Source organism: Amblyomma mixtum, chromosome 5, assembly GCF_055824585.1.
Source record: "Amblyomma mixtum isolate Tamu chromosome 5, ASM5582458v1, whole genome shotgun sequence".
NCBI classification, from domain to species: Eukaryota; Metazoa; Arthropoda; class Arachnida; order Ixodida; family Ixodidae; genus Amblyomma; species Amblyomma mixtum.
The window spans coordinates 187,767,509-187,785,800 of record NC_143016.1 but is presented as its reverse complement, the minus strand read 5'-3'; the positions used below and the strand labels follow the sequence as shown (position 1 = coordinate 187,785,800).

At 48.5% G+C, this 18,292-nt stretch overlaps 1 protein-coding gene across 1 annotated transcript in view; it reads right to left on the bottom strand.

The window, feature by feature from the left end:
• Window positions 1-6,200: 6,200 nt before the first annotated feature.
• The window catches only part of Dus3 (Dihydrouridine synthase 3), a 64,547-nt gene continuing 52,455 nt past the window's right edge, over window positions 6,201-18,292 (bottom strand). Inside the window, exons 10-14 of the mRNA XM_089546468.1 lie at window positions 17,515-17,593; window positions 13,803-13,938; window positions 10,317-10,369; window positions 9,398-9,526; window positions 6,201-7,237 (exon numbers count right to left, since the gene is read on the bottom strand). Of these exons, the coding sequence (XP_089402594.1) occupies window positions 7,162-7,237; window positions 9,398-9,526; window positions 10,317-10,369; window positions 13,803-13,938; window positions 17,515-17,593 (473 nt within the window). The 3' untranslated portion in view covers window positions 6,201-7,161. The remainder of the gene's footprint in view (window positions 7,238-9,397; window positions 9,527-10,316; window positions 10,370-13,802; window positions 13,939-17,514; window positions 17,594-18,292) is intronic.

Sequence of the window (18,292 nt, the reverse complement as noted above, 5' to 3'; positions counted from 1 at the left end):
TGCGCTCAGTGGACCAGTGCCAGTGGCCCATTAGAGCCTCATAAACGGAGCAGAAGTGTGCTCTTTGGATGTATAGCCCCCGTCAAAAGTATGCAGCCCAAGATGTTTGCTTCTTAGTTGTTTAGTGCGGCTTTCTTGCACATCTACTTGTTCAAATATTGGGAGGAAGCGATGCCATTTCTCTTTCAAGAGATTGCGGATGCTGCTCGAGGATGGGCTATGAGGCACGCTGCAGGCCTTGCAAACCCCTTGGGCTATACTTTTGATGGGGGCTGTGCATACATACTGAGCTAATATATATGCTTCTATAGTCGGATACAACTTAAGAGGGCAGCGACTTTTCCCCCTCAAAGGACCCCCCTCCAGCCAATGGCGTCGGCCGATTCTCGTGACCCTGCTAGTGTCACAAAGCAGGGAGTGGTAGATAAAAGGTGACAGTCCCCTCCCTCCATAGTCGGGGCGAGACCCCTCTCTCCATTGTGGCACCGCTCCCTGCATTGTCACCCTAGCAGGGTCATGAGAATTGGCCGACGCCATTGGATGGAAGGGGATCCTTTGACGGGGAAAAGCCGCTGCCTTCTTAAGTTGCATATCCGACTGTAGTGTGTGACGTATGCATGTCTCGTGAAAGCCACGTGAATCGCAATTCCATAGTAAAAATGTTGATTGGCGCCAGGCTTAGAGCCCTCAGTCCACACAAATCAGTTCTGTTTTTGCACATTAATTAATAATAAGGTAAGTTGTAAAAATACGTATTTTTGTAAACTTGCAAGTTATATTTTCTGGATGCAATAACTGACTGTTCTGATGTGGGTACACTTGGTTGGTCCAGTTGGGTCCAGTTAGTCGGGTGGCTAAAAACACAACTGGAACCCATTGGTTCCAATAAGTCCAATTTGAATGTCCAGTTAGTTACAATATGCATGGTTTTTTGCTTACTGGGTGGAAAGTCTGCAAGGGTATGTTCTGCTGCCGAAATCATCACGACATGCTTCAGTTACTGTCGCCGTGGTGGCTCGATTGTTATGGCGCTCGGCTGCTGACCCGAAGGACGCGGGTTTGATCCCGCGGTCGCGGCAGTCGCATTTCGATGGAGGCAAAATTGTGTATATATATATATATATATATATATATATATATATATATATATATATATATATATATATATGTACACAATGCCTTGTGAACTCGAGCGTACCTAGAGCTTGGAAAAACGCTAACATTATCTTAATTCATAAGAAAGGAAACGCCAAGGACTTGAAGAATTACAGATCAATCATCTTACAATCTGTTGCCTACAAGGTATTTACTAAGGTAATCGCTAATAGGGTCAGGACAACCTTAGACTTCAATCAACCAAAGGACCAGGCAGGCTTTCATAAAGGATACTAGACAATGAACCATATTCACCCAATCAATCAGGTGATAGAGAAATGCGCAGAATATAACCAGCCCCTATATATAGCCTTCACTGATTACGAGAAAGCATTTGACTCAGTAAAAACCTCAGCTGTCATGCAGGCATTGCGGAATCGGTGTGTAGAAGAGTGTTATGTGAAAATATTGGAAGATATTTATAACGATTGCACAGCTACCATAGTTCTCCATAAAGTCAGCAATAAAATTCCAATAAGGAAAGGTGTCAGGCAGGGAGACACGATCTCGCCTATGTTATTCACTGCCTGTTTGCAGGAGGTATTCCGGGCCCTGAAATGGGAACAGTTGGGGATAAGCGTTAATGGAGAATACCTAAGTAATTTGCGATTCGCTGATGACATTGCCTTGCTAAGTCACTCAGGACATGAACTGCAAAGCATGATCAATGAATTAGACAGGCAGAGCAGAACGGTTGGGCTAAAAATTAACATGCAGAAAACCAAAGTAATGTTCAACAGCCTAGCAAGGGAGCAGCAGTTTGCAGTTGGTAGCCAGGTGTTGGAAGTAGTAAGAGAATATGTCTATTTAGGGCAGATCCAGATCATGAGAGGGAAATAACCAGAAGAATAAGAATGGAGTGGAGCACATATGGCAGGTTATCTCAGATCATGAACGGCAGTTTACCAATATCCCTCAAGAGAAAAGTATACAACAGGTGTATCTTACCGGTACTCACCTATAGGGCAGAAACGTGGAGGCTAACAAAGAGGGTTCAGCTTAAGTTCAGGACAACGCAGCGAGCTATGGAAATAAAAATGATAGGCGTGACATTAAGAGATCGAAAGTGGGCGGAGTGGGTGAGAGAACAAACGCACGTTAATGATATTCTAGTTGAAATCAAGAGGAAGAAGTGGGCTTGGGCAGGGCATGTAATGCGAAGGCAAGATAACTGCTGGTCCTAAAGAGTAACGGAGTGGATTCGAAGAGAAGGCAAGCCTAGCAGGGGGCGGCAGAAAATTAGGTGGGCGGATGAGATTAAGAAGTTTGCGGGAATATGGTGGCCACGGCTGGCGAAGGACAGGGTTAATTGGAGAGACATGGGAGAGGCCTCTGCCCTGCAGTGGGCGTAGTCAGGCTGATGATGATGATAATGATGATATATTAAAAGAGAGCACGTAAAGCCGTGCAGAGGAAGAACTGTCAGCTGCGTGCCATTGGGTCGCGTCATGCCGTAGCGCGCGGCAACTGAGTTCACAAAGTGAGCGGGCGGGCTGACTCCTCACACGTAAGCAGTCTGAAGTGTCTGTTAAAGGCAGCCAAACGTCTCCTTATCGGCGGATTGAGGTCAGAGGCTGCTGCAGAAGAGCACGGCGCATGCTGGCAAGATAAAATATGCTCTCGGAATGGACCAAGAGCGGCAGCTTGTGCTGCAAGGCGAGCTGCCGCCTCTTGGGGTCAAGCTCAGTCTTCGGAATGTGGCCATGCCGCCCCAAACGCGGCGTTCTTGGCCACAAACAGAAAGCGCGAAAACGAAACTATATGCCGCATTGTACGAGATGCCGGTGCGAAGGCCCACTGCGGTCGAGGCTCATATGTTTTGTCCTCCGCGTTTTTTTTTTAAAGGCGTAAGCCTTAGTTGCTTCACTGAGCAAAGTCTGCCTGTGTGTGCGTGTGGCGTGACACCCCATGGTACCCATAAAGGATGGCGTCCTCATGCAACCTGGCAGGTGGCGATTAAATGAATTATTGGTCGCGCGAGATTCCTCGAGACACCCTGGATCGCACAAATTTCACCGGTGGCAGCATCTGCTATCCCTGGGCATTGGTGCACCGCTGCGCTAGGAGTGGTACGAGGGCTTACAGGGATTTACAAATATTGAGCAGAGAAAGACCAATTCTGCATGTATACGGACATAAACCCACTAGCTATATAGCGTCATACGCTTCAGGCGGAGTGCGGGCCGCGATGACTGCCTTCACGAAGTAGAAGGGGTGCGGCGCCGGCTACGTACAGCCGTGCAGAGGAAGAACTGTCAGTTGCGTGGCATCCGGTTACACCACGCCGTAGCGCGCGGCAACTGAGTTCACAAAGTGAGCGGGCGGGCCGACGCCTTCTCACACGTAAGCAGTCTTAAGTGTCTCTGCCGACCTTTTCTATAGTAGAGCTGTTAGTTCGACTTCCGAAATCGCGCAGGTAGGCGTTGCGATCGGCACTGGAGGAGGGAAGGCGTGCCAGGCATCAAAACTGAATCGGTGAGGAATCCGAGTGCGGCTACGGCACCTGCGCGGCGCGCATACTCACAAAGCGCAACCTGTGGTGGGCGGAGTTTTCTTGCAGACTATAGCGCCACCTAGCGGTCACCACGCCACTTACTAGTAGGACAATAATGGCTCCCGCGGCTGGAAGAGCCACCAAAAAATAAGCAACAACCGAAGATGCTGCTGCGTTTTCAAGTCGCTCTGACTCAGGGCTAAGATCAAATCTACCTGTTTCCTTCGTGGCTGCATGGTAAAGGGCGATGGCAGAGGAGGATTCAAGTGGTCACACGAGTACAATAAATCGGAAGAATGCCCTGCCTGGTTTAGCCATGCTTTAACTTGCACCTGTCGGTGCTTATATAACGTGACATGCTGTTATTCACTGCACAGAAAATGGCGCACCGTGTTAGCCAACAGTGAATACCTAGGAAGCATTTTGTAGACAGTGCCAAAAAGCAATGCAGTACAGTACCCATGGTGATGCAACCCTATATGGTATGCTTTTCATCACCGACTGGATGTTCCCGTACCTTCCACTGGATTATCACATGAGATCACACTAATCCACATTAAAGCTATTTTCTGGGGTGGGCCAACTCTCATGGGGGTCCTCAGATTTTCTAAATTGGCGGTACCCAACGATTGGTCCACCATGTTCATGTCGTATTGACGTCACAACCCGCTCGATTGCATTCATAGATCGCGGGGAGTTCCCAGACCACTCCTGGTGCAGTGGTTAAGCGATGCGCCACTGCCCTGGGAACCCAGGTTGCTCTACCCGATCTCCTGTAAGACTCATGCACAGTGCCACGGTGGGCAGGTGGAAACTGCACCAAATTTGGCAATGCTGGCAGGTTGCCACATGCCACGCTTGGCATGTTGTGACGTCCAAGGTCACGTAACCTCTCCGACCAATCAGAAAGTTTCGTGACAAAAAACAAAAGATATTGTGCGATGACAGCTTATATGCTATTGCATTAGAATTATCTTGAGAATGAATTTCTAATTGCATGAAACTTCCATTCGTTTGTGCACACAGAAGCCACTACAGATGCCACTGGTAAATACAACCGTACAATCAAGGACGACATTTGAACTATGACCATTTTTTACAGTGCAAGAATGTCCCCTGTGCATACTTCACAGCTTTGAAAGCGCTCCAAGGATCTACTGAGATGGAGCATCAGGTGATCCTTCTGCAGATATCCACAATACAAGACATCCGAGATCAAAATGCCTTATATCTGTGCCACATGTGCACAAAAAAATGACAGTAAATGCTTAAGACTTCAAGTCTGCTAATGCCATTATTTTCGGAGTTTGTGCTACACGTCCGCATTTAATGTCATTATACAAAAGTCATGATGATGACAACGCCTACAAGGCAGCCAAAAATCCCACCTGAATATAAACAATGTTAACGAGCACAAACTTTCGGCAAGTAGTCCAAATGTAAAATAAAAAATGGCTGAGGCTTAGCTAAGGTTAAGCCTAGTCAGATGCGAAGCATATTGATGGCTAGGCTTGGCAATACATGGCTTTCCTTGGTTGACATTCATCCCGCTCTTCATCGGTCTCTGTGGCACGCTGAAGCTTTCGCTTCTCGTTCAAATCAGCCCTGCTTCTAGGCGGCATCCCAACACCTGGCCGCCTCATAAGTGCCCGGAGAGCGAGGCAAGCTCAGCTTTATACCGCTGCTGTAGAGTCACGTGGTCAGCTGCAGTGCCTCTGATGTGGAGCCTCCACCGCCGCGGCCGACCGCGCGAGCCGGCAGCCCATCTCTCCTCTGCTGTGAAGTCATTTTGTCACGTGGTCACGCTCAAGGTCCATGGTAGCTCCACCGCCGCGCTCGATGGGCTGTAGTGTAGCTCTAGTAATATGCTTCGCATAAAATTATTTTGCAGCAAATGCAGCTGTTCTTGGTTGACAAATCGAAAAAGTAGCCATAAACTCGTGTGTCAGCACACAAGCTGAGAGTGTCTGTCAGAAGTGTCCGTAGAAATGGTGCTATTCGCATTGAAAGTGCCCTTACCTAACTCAAAGTTACGAATAAATGATCTGCTACTTGACAGGAAGCTGCTCCTAACAAATGCTTCATGCTTGTCTGCGTGCAGAATGGGGACGAGGGTACTCAACGCTGGGGCAAACGAGTTGTGGTGAATCGATAGGTGACGAATGGCAGTAAGGCTAATATACTGCCATTAAATTTGAATGTGTGGCATTGTGCAAATGGCATTAAAACTAAGGCAATAAGCACTTAATGGCATTAAATTTGTACGTGTGGCAGAGGTATTATACACGTGGAGTAAACGAGGTTTCAGGCCACTGAAGACACCGCCAGATTTTGCAGAATCTCATTAAAAAAAATAATCCATAATGCCCAGACGATCTCCAGAAGTCCTGCCATTCTTGCAAAACCTTACCTGACCATGGCCCATCACTTATTGTTAGCTGGGGAAACCACACCACTTGTGCAGACAAGAATTCACTCAATGACCTTTAAATGTCGGCACGCTAACAATACAACCTGTATTCACTGGTTGAAGGAGCACAAACAATTAAGATGACGTCCATTGATTTATTTTGAGCATGATGCATGGATGAAAGGGAGGAGAGGGGGTGTACAGTTATGGACAAAAGTTTGTGGGATGCAGATTCGCAGAAAAAGTTTATTTCTGCATTGCATCCCTCGTCAGTAAACTGTAATTTTAGTGCAAAAGCACTTCTAGCTGCACTCCTCTGGTCTCAGCGGTGTCTGTCCTTGTCTGTGGTGGCGTCCACCACAAATTGAGGCACTTATGCACCTCTCCTTTTCTCAAAACTGCTGATTTTGAGGAAATCAAAGGCGCATAGCTGTCTCCCTGGGTCAGTGGACATCTCAATTGCATTTTGAGGCACAGCCTTTGTCAAAAGTTTGGAGCCCATGGGGTTTGCTTCTGAAGCGCACTGTCTGGTTCGTAATGCATCTCCAGCGCTCCAAATTTGCTGAAGGTAAGAAGATTTCTGGTCGTGTCTCCTCCAATGGGTAGGACTACCACAAATGTTACAGGAGTCCCACTGCGAGGCTTAGAAGCAAACCCCCTGGGCTCTATACTTTTGACAAAGACTGTACGTAACCGTGGTGTCCAACAATATTTCGTGTTTACCAATGCTAAACCACCAGCCATTTTTTTTCCTGTGAATGGAGCACACATGTCCCCTCGTTATTCAGTACTTCGCATTGACCTGCTTTGCCCAACCGCACAGAAATAAAAATTTTTTTCCATGAACCTGCATCTCGCAAACTTTTGTCCATGAATGCACATGCCTGCGGCCAAAATGCATCCACATTTGTGAGGTACTATGCAGGGCAAGCAGTGTCCATTCTCAATGTCTATGAGTGTGAGGTCCCCAGAACAACACTGATGTGTGCAGAAGGTTCCTGCACAAGCTCTTCCGCTCTTGATGCAGGACGTCGTGGAAGCAGCAGCCCTGGCTCAACACGGTCAGCTTCCAATCGAGTGAACACCTCTTCCGGACTTGCTGCTAGGTCGAATAGGCATTGGCCTTGTGCTTGGGCAAGAAGCTGAACCCTTCAGGCAGCGGCCCCAGGAGCATTTCGCTGCACAGAAGAGGAATGGGTTTGTGCTCCTATAGCGAAAGGCACGCTAGAGCACTTGCAAGGAATCGCAGCACACTCCCAATGGGAAAACACAATCGCTCCATATGGAAGCTGGCTGCTGCTGCTGCTTTGGCCACTCCTCTTATTCTTTGACCACTCGGCGTGCAAGCAACGGCTGCACCCTTCCCCATCAAATGCGTGAGCCTTCTCAGGCCTTCAACTGTCCCATGTCATGAGTATACCAACAGACAACGACCAGCAGCAGTAGCAGCAGGTTTTGACCAGCTGTAATGGACCACATGCATCTCGAAACAGTAGCACGGCAACCACAACATCAGAATGGAAACAAGCATTCTCTCCGCTCGTCCAGTGTCTCTCGATATGTCTTTGGGCTAGCAGAGAAGACAGCAGCAAACAGTCACCTTCTGACTCCGTGGGGAGACATTGTAACCATTTGGATGAAGTGCGTAATGCCAAGGATCAGTTACGCGCTGGAATACTAAGCCTTGTGTGACTAGGCAATGTTTTCAAGCCGAGTGTGATCATTTTCTGCAATTCATCATGAAATATAGCCAGCAACTATCATTTTCAAAGTGCTGCAGTCACCATTCACTAGGACTGATGATGATGATGATGAGTTCCAAGAAAGTTGGCTGCGGTTAAAACAGAAGAATGGGGTGGAGCGCATATAGCAGGCTCTCTCAGATCATGAATGGTAGCTTACCAATATCCCTCAGGAGAAAAGTATACAACAGCTGTATCCTACCGGTACTCACCTATGGGGCAGAAACGTGGAGGCTAACAAAGAGGGTTCAGCTTAAGTTAAGAACAATGCAGCGAGCTATAGAAAAAAAAATTATAGGTGTAATGTTAAGAGATCGGAAGCGGGCAGAGTGGGTGAGGGAACAAACGCTGGTTAATGACATCCTCGTCCAAATCAATAGAAAGAAATGGCCTTGGGCAGGGCATGTAATGCGAAGGCAAGATAACTGGTGGTCCTTAACCCTTTCAGGCGCTTCGTACACAATTGTGTAAGCGACAAACTTACAGCTTTTTCTGAGAAACTAGAGCACTTAACAGTGATTTCATTATTGCAATCAAATTGAGCACCCTTCTTGTTGCAAATAAGTTGCTTTTTTGTACTATGTAGCAAATGCAGTAAATAATATTTCACATAAGAGTGAGCTACGCAGCACTTTGTCCGCCGTTTTTGTGCAGACAGATTTTGCCGCGAGCTAAAACATTGATTTTTTTGCTCAATTTCGAGCGTAATGTGCATCTTCGAAACACAAAGCAATTCCACGATCCCTAGGGTGTTTACCTGACACACGAGAACATTTTGATGTTATTATTTCTAACAAATTTGACACTTTGTACAGAATTCTCCACATCGTTGTAAGAACTGACCTGCTGGTCTTTCACGCTCGAAAACTAACAAATTCCCTTTCTTGAGGCCTGAATATACTATTTAGGTGAAAAAATAATGGATTTCAGTGAAAACAAAAAATGGCGCCTTAAAGGGTTAAGGGTAACGGAGTGGATTCCAAGAGAAGGCAAGTGTAGCACGGGGCGGCAGAAAGTTAGGTGGGCAGATGAGATTAAGAAGTTTGCGGGGATACGGCGGCCACAACTGGCAAAGGACAGGGTTAATTGGAGAGACATGGGAGAGGCCTCTTCCCTGCAGTGGGCGTAAGCAGACATGATGATGATCAAAACAGGCCACTCACAGCCTATGCCATCGGTGCACGTGTGGTTGGTGTGGTGGGCAACACATGTGGTTGCTGACAGCGTGGTGCAGCACACGCAACGTCTGCAGAGTTGCCTCTAATCGGGAGGGGAAAGACGGAGGGGAACGCTCAACACATGCAAAACTGGTCCAGAGGCTGAAGTGGGCGAGTCTGCCAACTGGGCCACACCACCTCCTTGCTGTCACACTACTCACAACAAGGGGTGGTGGTAAGAATTAGGCACCTCTTCCAGCTTTGATGTAACAATGCGACACCTTCATTTCTCTTTTATGGGTGTGTGTGCCGCACAGCAAATTAAATGGATCTTCTTCGCTCGGTGCCCGACTGCCTGTTCTCTGCTCGCATTTGATATCGTGTAAACAGTAAAATGCCAAAGTATCAACCAGCACAATATGTTATGCTGATGACCTGCCTAATTTTCAGCCAGTCTGCACAAGAAGGGCTTGCAAAGAGGGTCTCCAGGTCATCCCGGCCATAATACGGTGGGGGACGCTCGTTGATCTTTTGTGGCAGAACCTCAAGAAGGCCCACAGGGATGTACCTGCAGCAGTGGAAGAAATGCACCGTCGCAACACTGCTGGCTCTGACAGGGCCTGGGCTGGCGTTTTGTGCACTACAGGAGCCAGGAGTAATTTTAGGAACATGCGAACATAGATTTCAAGCAGTTTTTTTTTTTTTTAATTTTAACATGCACTAAGAACTCGAGCAAAACCTGCAGTTGTGGCAAGTGCGCACCCTGCAGCCTTCCTAGCTAACTGTAGTGAGCAGCGCTGCCCAGAGAGGCCGCCACTGTCGACGTAACAAGCAAGCCACCGGATTGTGGGACTCTCGTTTGAACGCCTCACTGGGCGAGACACAGGCCATGGCAACAATGCTGTACTTAGTTGTACAATGAACCCAGTTAAAAGTACTGCTCAGTTCTTAATGCTTGTACTGTCATCCACAGACCTGTCTAGAGCACTTGAACAGCGCACGATGGAGTACACTTTTGTCATGTACGAGTGGCTTAGGGCTCGAAACCCGACCTTATCGCGCATGCACACTCCCATGAAACTTATTTAACTCCCCATGTCTTTAAAAGCTGTATCAGGCCTGCCAGGCAGCGGCAGTGGTCATCAATGCAGAATAGAGCTCGCGGCTCGAGAGCTCTAGACAAGTGTGCGGATGATTGCACATGACACCAACAATTTAACATTCATCCTGAGGCAAACCTGCTGACTGAACTGTGCTACACCCAACTTCCCGAGTTGTCTCTGCATGCATGAATCAGATGAAAAAAAAAGTTCATTTGTGCACATGAAGGCCTTGATGGGTTCCTGCCAGATGCTCACCTATGCAGGAAAGATAACCACTCCAGCAGAAAGCGCCGTGTCCGCTCGACTCCCTGCGACCAAAAGAAACAGACTGCAACCCATGGTGTATGCGTGCACTCCTGCAGCGCTGATTGGTCGAGGGCAGCACTCAACCAGGTGGAGTGATGAGGCAAGGAGGACACAGTAGCTGTGGTTGTCGCACAACAGGGGCCAGTGGAGATGTGGTTGCAGAGGCCACGTTTCCCTTTCTCTTTGCCAATGCTCACTTGCACCAAAAAGGTCAGTTGGAGACACTGATGCTTAACTGGTGCTGCATAAATGCAATCTGCTCCAAATTATTTCAGTTGGATGGATCAGCAGAGCCAGACATAAAGATCAAGAAGAGCATGACAAGATGCTTATGAAGACTAATAAGCCACATATATAATGAGCAGAAGCTGTCAGAATTGCACTAAGCTATCCCCGCCCCCTCCGCGCGTCTGCTGCTGGTGCCTGAATCATGTGAGCAACCAAGCGGTGATGGGCACGCACTGCTCGTCCAGTGCCTTCTTTGCTATGCCCTATTGTTGTGTGCAGCTTTTGGACAGGAGCTGTTGCAGAGGTACTTGGTGTGATGCTGCAAAACTGAAAGCTGCGAAGAGTGCTGCATTTGCCATGGAGAGGCGGCGATCACGTTGGTGCATGATGGTTTGAGTGAACTGGGTTCGCTCATTGCAATTGTAAACATCCTCTCATGGCAGTTCGTGTTTTATTGCCAAGAAACTTTCACCTAATTCGGCTAAATTTCAAGTAACGCCAAATTTCAAGTTGAACCGCCACAGCACCTTTCATCACATGGATGTCGCAAATGTTACATCCTTCAATGGGGGCGGCATTGGGGAATTGAGAAACTTTGTAATATCAAGGAATCCACTACATGGAGGTTTATTACATGCAGGTATAACTGTATCAAAGCGTGGCTGTATTTGCAGAGAGTTCAAGAAATACTCTAATTTTTTACCACTTCTCATCGTGCCCTATTGAAATGATTCACCAGGCTGAATGAATGGCTGCTCAACACATTCACTGCGGCAGCAATTTCCGCAGCCCCAATCCCTGTGAGTCATGATCAACCCTTATATAATTTTTTCAGTGCAGCATGACTTACCAGCGAGCCACTGGCGCAACCAGCTTCTTTCAGCCGCCAACAGATGGCATTAGCAACCTTGCATGTGCACTTTTCACGGGTTTTTTTAATCTTACTACGTTATCTCATGGCTTCATCATGTGACCCAGTATATGTGGCTGCACAGCTTGCATACACGTTGTGATGCACCAGAGATGCACGACACAGTGAACGTGTTAATCCAGCTCCTGAAAACTTTTAGTGCGAAAGCACTCATATGCTCACCGTCACCAACCAAGAGCCTTGTCATCATACATACGGTCTTGTGCCATCACCTAGCAACCCGAGTCACTACCCGAGCTTACCCAAATTACTTGCGTAAGCTCGGGTAGTGACTCGAGTAAGTTCGAGGAGTGTCGTGCCAGCTGAGCGAGATGTCGCTAGGGAAAAGCAACAAGGGTTGCCCAATCCCCATTGGTGGCTGTGATAGAAACAGCCAGCTGCCGGTGCAGTGGCACATCTCTTAACCACTGCGCTGGTAGTGGCATGAGGACTCGCCGCCATCTATGGATGCTAAGAAGAGAATGGCAAACTCTACATACATTAACCCACTAAAGATACCCTTAAGGAGCTCAAGTGTTCCTTCCAGTTGAAGAATGAACACCTGCTTTTACATGTCTACCCGGTTTAACTATGTTGAACCTCTGCCAATTTTTGATATAAAAGTAATCCTTGAAAATGCGGGACATGAGAAAGGTGAGCTGCACTTTGAGGTTGGTAAGGCAACAAGACTAGAGAGCCGTGTTTCTGCCTCTGGCTGGTAAATACCGTATCTACACGACTGTAAGCCGACCTATTTTTTAAAATGTGAATATCTGAAGTGGAGGGGGGGGGGGGGGGGGGGGGCTGACAATCAAAACCAAAGCATGGCACCATAAATAAAGGCGAGACAAACGAGATATCAGGGATGCTACAGCACATGGTTGCAATTCTATGTTTGCTCTAAGGCTCTACCCAGTAGTATTTGGCTATTCTGCGTACTTGTACAGAAGTATTCTTTTTTTTCACTTTCAACTGTGCACTCGAGGCTCAAGGGGCTGTCAGTAGTTGATGGATGGGCTGCTGTTCCAATTGTGGCGGCACCGCCACTTGGAATGACAGCGCTTCCGGGGAGTGTCGGTAGCTGATGGAAGAGCTGCTGCCGCTCAAGCATAGTTTTTCTTTGGCCCTGCTTGATGCATGTGATGACTGCCAGCCATGTTTGACCAGTTTTTAATGTAGTGCTTCGTCAATCGTCATTTGTGCACCGGGTCCGGCAAGCGTCCGGTGGTCATTCACTGCTACATTTAAGATGGCTGTCATTCCGCTGAAGAAACGAACAACTGCGTGCCAGGCTGCAAGCTCTACATCTCAGAACAGGTGATACAGTTGTGGCGGCTGAAGCGTGACAAAATTTTCAGCTGTTCGATGTGATATCGTGGTGCGGTTTTTTGTGAAGTGCGGGATTTAGCGGGACAACAACGTTAGAACGTCATGCTGTGGGACTGCAGCAGCAGCAATAACAACGGTAGCACTAGCGAGGGTGATGGTGCAAGTGTAGATGAGTAGTTGAGTGGCTAATACATTTTCATTTTAAGATGTCCCCCCCCCCCCCTTCTATTTTTTTTCCTCACATGGGATATTAAGGGGGGGGGGGGGGGGGGGGGTAGACTTACATTCGAGTTGACATGTTGACATACAATGGTGTAAATATGGTACCTCAGCCCACGAGGGTGTAACTCATGCTTAGTTTATTGGTTCAAGCGGGTTTAACGTCCCAAAGCGACTAAGGCTATGAGGGACACCATATTGAAGGGCTCTGGGAATTTCGATCACCTCGGGTTCTTTAACATGCACTGAGATCACACAGTACATGGGCCTCAAGAATTTTGCCTCCATCAAAATTCGACTGCCGCGGCTGGGATCGAACCCCCGTCGTTCGGGTCAGCAGCCGAGTGCCATAACTGCTGAGCCACCGCGGTGGCGTGCATGCACCGTATGCCTGGCACTGACTGTTCAGATGAGGAGGCTTGCCGAACACACATATCGTGTCGTGCAGGCGTGATAATACTCGTTGCCATGCTTTGAAGAGGAAAGCACCCTTGCCTTGATCCCAATCTGTGCCGGCGCTTTCACCAAAGAGACATGACTGTCCTTTGAAGGCTGTAACAAAGGTGCAGAGGCACCAAGCAGCCAGATGAGATACATTTGTGTCCAAGGTGACAGAGTGGTGAGGCCACTAAGATTCCAGAGAAATGATGTCGCTCGAGGCCCTTGCCACTGGATGTGTGCAGCACCACACTGAAAGCGTACCGAACCCTGTGTCTAACCCAAGGAACACAGCAAGTCATGCAACGCACCTCTGTGTCGGAGCCCCAGTGGTCGAGGCCATAGGCGACGTACTTGCGCAGAATGTCGAGGCGCTCGGAGGAGGAGATGTCCCAGTGTCGTCGCTCCTTGATCTCCGTGAAGATCCACGGCTTGATGAGCGCACCCCTGGAACAGAGCCACACTCACCTCTCTAGACAACAGGCTGGTGAAAGTAGGGCGAGGACAGTGCTCAGCATGCTGGGGAAAAGGCAGCTCATCATACGAGGCCAGGATGATAAAAGGAAAGAAAGTACCTAAACGCACGGATATTTTCACCATTCAGATGGAAAGTAAACAAACATGGTCACAAAATCGGAGTGGAAGAATTCTTTTTTTTTCCAAATTTGCCCTTCAGCATAAGCTAAAGAAAACAGTATGAGCTCATTTCCTCAATGGATTCAGTAGAGCTTGATAGTGAGCCCTTTCTGTAAGAGAAGGCAAGCATAGCAGAGGGTGCCAAAGAGTTAGGTACGCAGATGAGATTATGAATTTTGCAGGAATACGGTGGCCGCAACTGGCGAAGGACAGGGTTAATTGGAGAGACATGGGAGAGGCTTTTGCCCTGCAGTGGGCGTAGTCAGGTTGATGCGGTTACTGCTAATGGTGATTAATGAGATATTCAGGGAATATGTATTTTTGTGTCTCGATTCCAAATATACAATTTAATTTTAAATCCTCTTGTGCTCATGTAATATGTTATATACCACTTTGCCAAGAGGTTTTACGAACTTTTGCTATCCGACATTCACTAAAATGCATTCCATTGGTTTCTGTTCACAACAAAGTACGCAATAAGAGCAACATTATCATCCTGCCTATCACAGATGCTGAGTTACAGGGTTTTGAAGTTTCCACTTCAGAAACGGGAAGGAAAATATGTATTTGTGCCTTGAATGTCACATTTGTGCACCACCATACTACACCTCCAAATTATTCAAAGCCCTGGTGCTAGTGCAGTTAAACTGTATGTTCCTTTAGTTTCTGACAAGACAGGTGTACTGGAACTCTGGGTCTTTAAGACAGCCCACAACGCTGACCTTCACCCGCAGTGATCAGTAGGTGTAAGGAAGAAATACATTGCAGTGACACAGATAGACCACCCAACACCGCATAGCCATTTTTTCCAACATCACTGGAATGGTAATGCGAGTGCCCTCTAGTTGCACTATGTCGTGTGCACGCACGCTGCCATTTCTATGGCGATTCTACTCTGCATATCACCAGTCCTTACCCTGGTGTCACCCTGATGGCAGGCCATACCTACCTTTCACTGAAGGTTGCATTTCAGCACATTTTCTGCCTGAAACATTCGGAATAAAGAATAAAAGCATAAAAAAAACAAGCTACACTGACAAGATCTGCTAACACAGCTGATTAATACCACACTTATCTACAGCACGTGTCCACCACCCTTGCCTGACAGGTGCCTTTGCAGAAGTACTGACACAGCAAGGTCTCATCGTTCATTGTGCAGTTCAAGGAGAACAAAGCCAACACCAGTTTATGCACATAATTTAAAGCAAAGTACTCCCATCCCTTACTACTTACTCAATCACAGCAGCACTGACCATGACAGAGCTGTCCAGCACTACTACCACTGTAAGCTGTCCCACAGTACCACTGTAAGCTGTCCCGCAGTACCACTGTAAGCTGTCCCGCAGTACCACCGTAAGCTGTCCCGCAGTACCACTGTAAGCTGTCCCGCAGTACCACTGTAAGCTGTCCCGCAGTACCAGCTGTTAGCTGTCCCGCAGTACCACTGTAAGCTGTCCCGCAGTACCACTGTAAGCTGTCCCGCAGTACCAGCTGTAAGCTGTCCCGCAGTACCACTGTAAGCTGTCCCGCAGTACCACTGTAAGCTGTCCCGCAGTACCGCTGTAAGCTGTCCCGCAGTACCGCTGTAAGCTGTCCCACAGTACCACTGTAAGCTGTCCCGCAGTACCACTGTAAGCTGTCCCACAGTACCAGCTGTAAGCTGTCCCACAGTACCAGCTGTAAGCTGTCCCGCAGTACCACTGTAAGCTGTCCCACAGTACCACTGTAAGCTGTCCCACAGTACCACTGTAAGCTGTCCCACAGTACCAGCTGTAAGCTGTCCCACAGTACCAGCTGTAAGCTGTCCCGCAGTACCACTGTAAGCTGTCCCGCAGTACCACTGTAAGCTGTCCCACAGTACCACTGTAAGCTGTCCCGCAGTACCACTGTATGCTCTCCCACAGTACCAGCTCTAAGCTGTCCCACAGTACCAGCTGTAAGCTGTCCCGCAGTACCACTGTAAGCTGTCCCACAGTACCACTGTAAGCTGTCCCGCAGTACCACTGTAAGCTGTTCCACAGTACCACTGTAAGCTGTCCCGCAGTACCAGCTCTAAGCTGTCCCGCAGTACCACTGTAAGCTGTCCCGCAGTACCACTGTAAGCTGTCCCACAGTACCACTGTAAGCTGTCCCGCAGTACCACTGTATGCTGTCCCACAGTACCAGCTCTAAGCTGTCCCACAGTACCAGCTGTAAGCTGTCCCGCAGTACCACTGTAAGCTGTCCCACACTACCACTGTAAGCTGTCCCGCAGTACCAGCTCTAAGCTGTCCCACAGTACCACTGTAAGCTGTCCCACAGTACCACTGTAAGCTGTCCTGCAGTACCAGCTGTAAGCTGTCCCACAGTACCAGCTCTAAGCTGTCCCGCAGTACCACTGTAAGCTGTCCCACAGTACCAGCTGTAAGCTGTCCCACAGTACCACTGTAAGCTGTCCCGCAGTACCACTGTAAGCTGTCCCACAGTACCAGCTGTAAGCTGTCCTGCAGTACCACTGTAAGCTGTCCCACAGTACCACTGTAAGCTGTCCTGCAGTACCAGCTGTAAGCTGTCCCACAGTACCAGCTCTAAGCTGTCCCACAGTACCACTGTAAGCTGTCCCACAGCTGTAAGCTGTCCCGCAGTACCACTGTAAGCTGTCCCACAGTACCACTGTAAGCTGTCCCACAGTACCACTGTAAGCTGTCCCACAGTACCACTGTAAGCTGTCCTGCAGTACCAGCTGTAAGCTGTCCCACAGTACCACTGTAAGCTGTCCCACAGTACCACTGTAAGCTGTCCCACAGTACCACTGTAAGCTGTCCTGCAGTACCAGCTGTAAGCTGTCCCGCAGTACCACTGTAACCTGTCCCACAGTACCAGCTGTAAGCTGTCCCGCAGTACCACTGTAAGCTGTCCCACAGTACCACTGTAAGCTGTCCTGCAGTACCAGCTGTAAGCTGTCCCACAGTACCACTGTAAGCTGTCCCACAGTACCACTGTAAGCTGTCCCACAGTACCACTGTAAGCTGTCCTGCAGTACCAGCTGTAAGCTGTCCCGCAGTACACTTGTAAGCTGTCCCACAGTACCACTGAAAGCTGTCCCACAGTACCACTGAAAGCTGTCCCGCAGTACCAGCTGTACACAGAACCACTGCAGGACGAAAGGCCATTGAGCCATTGTGACTTTATGCCTGTAAACCCCACTGCTCAAACCCACTGCACTAATAAAGTTCTGCGCACATTTCCCACATTCTGTACAGACACATTTCAACAGCTCCATTAGTGGCCTGTGCTGTTCAGTCTGCACTCAGTCACGCCTTCATGTACAATGTGCACGGTTTCTTTTCAGTAAAGTTCCGCTGTGGGTGCCGCACCGGTCCTGTGCATCCCTGCGAATGATCTCACCTGGCAATCATGACCCCGCTGACAGATGTCTCCGAGAGCCGCGTTTCTGCATCTTCCCAGCTCAGGATGTCGCCGCTGCCTGCACGGGTGGATAAGATACTTTTGGACCAGAAGGTGTTTGAACACTGGCACTCCCTGAGCCACTTCATTTGCGGGATTCTGCTTCCCAAGCAAAAAAAGCAGGAGGGCAGCCAGGAATGGCATCTCAGCTTTGCCTGCAGCGATTTCTGAATGAGCAATTTCTGGGAGTGTTAGTGAGATGCCCAAGGGCCTCGTTTTCTCACACGACAACATAATTATTTTTGTCTCAGTGGCAGGGTCTCTCAGATCGTGATTGGCAGTTCACCAACATCCCTCAAGAGAAAAGTATACCACAGCTGTATCTCACCGGTACTCACCTATGGGGCTGAAATGTGGAGGCTAACAAAGAGGGTTCAGCTTAAGTTAAGGACAACGCAGCGAGCTACGGAAAGAAAAATGATCGGTGTAACGTGAAGAGATGGGAAGAGGGCGGAGTGGGTGAGGGAACAAACGCGGGTTAATGACATCCTAGTTGAAATCAAGAGGGAGAAATGCGCTTGGGCAGGGCATGTAATGCAAAGGCAAGATAACCGCTGGTCCTTAAGGGTAACGGAGTGGATTCCAAGAGAAGGCAAGCGTAGCAGGGGGCGGCAGAAAGTTAGGTGGGCGGATGAGATTGAGAAGTTTGCGGGGATAGGGAGGCCGCAGCTGGCAAAGGACAGGGTTAATTGGAGAGACATGGGAGAGGCCCTGCAGT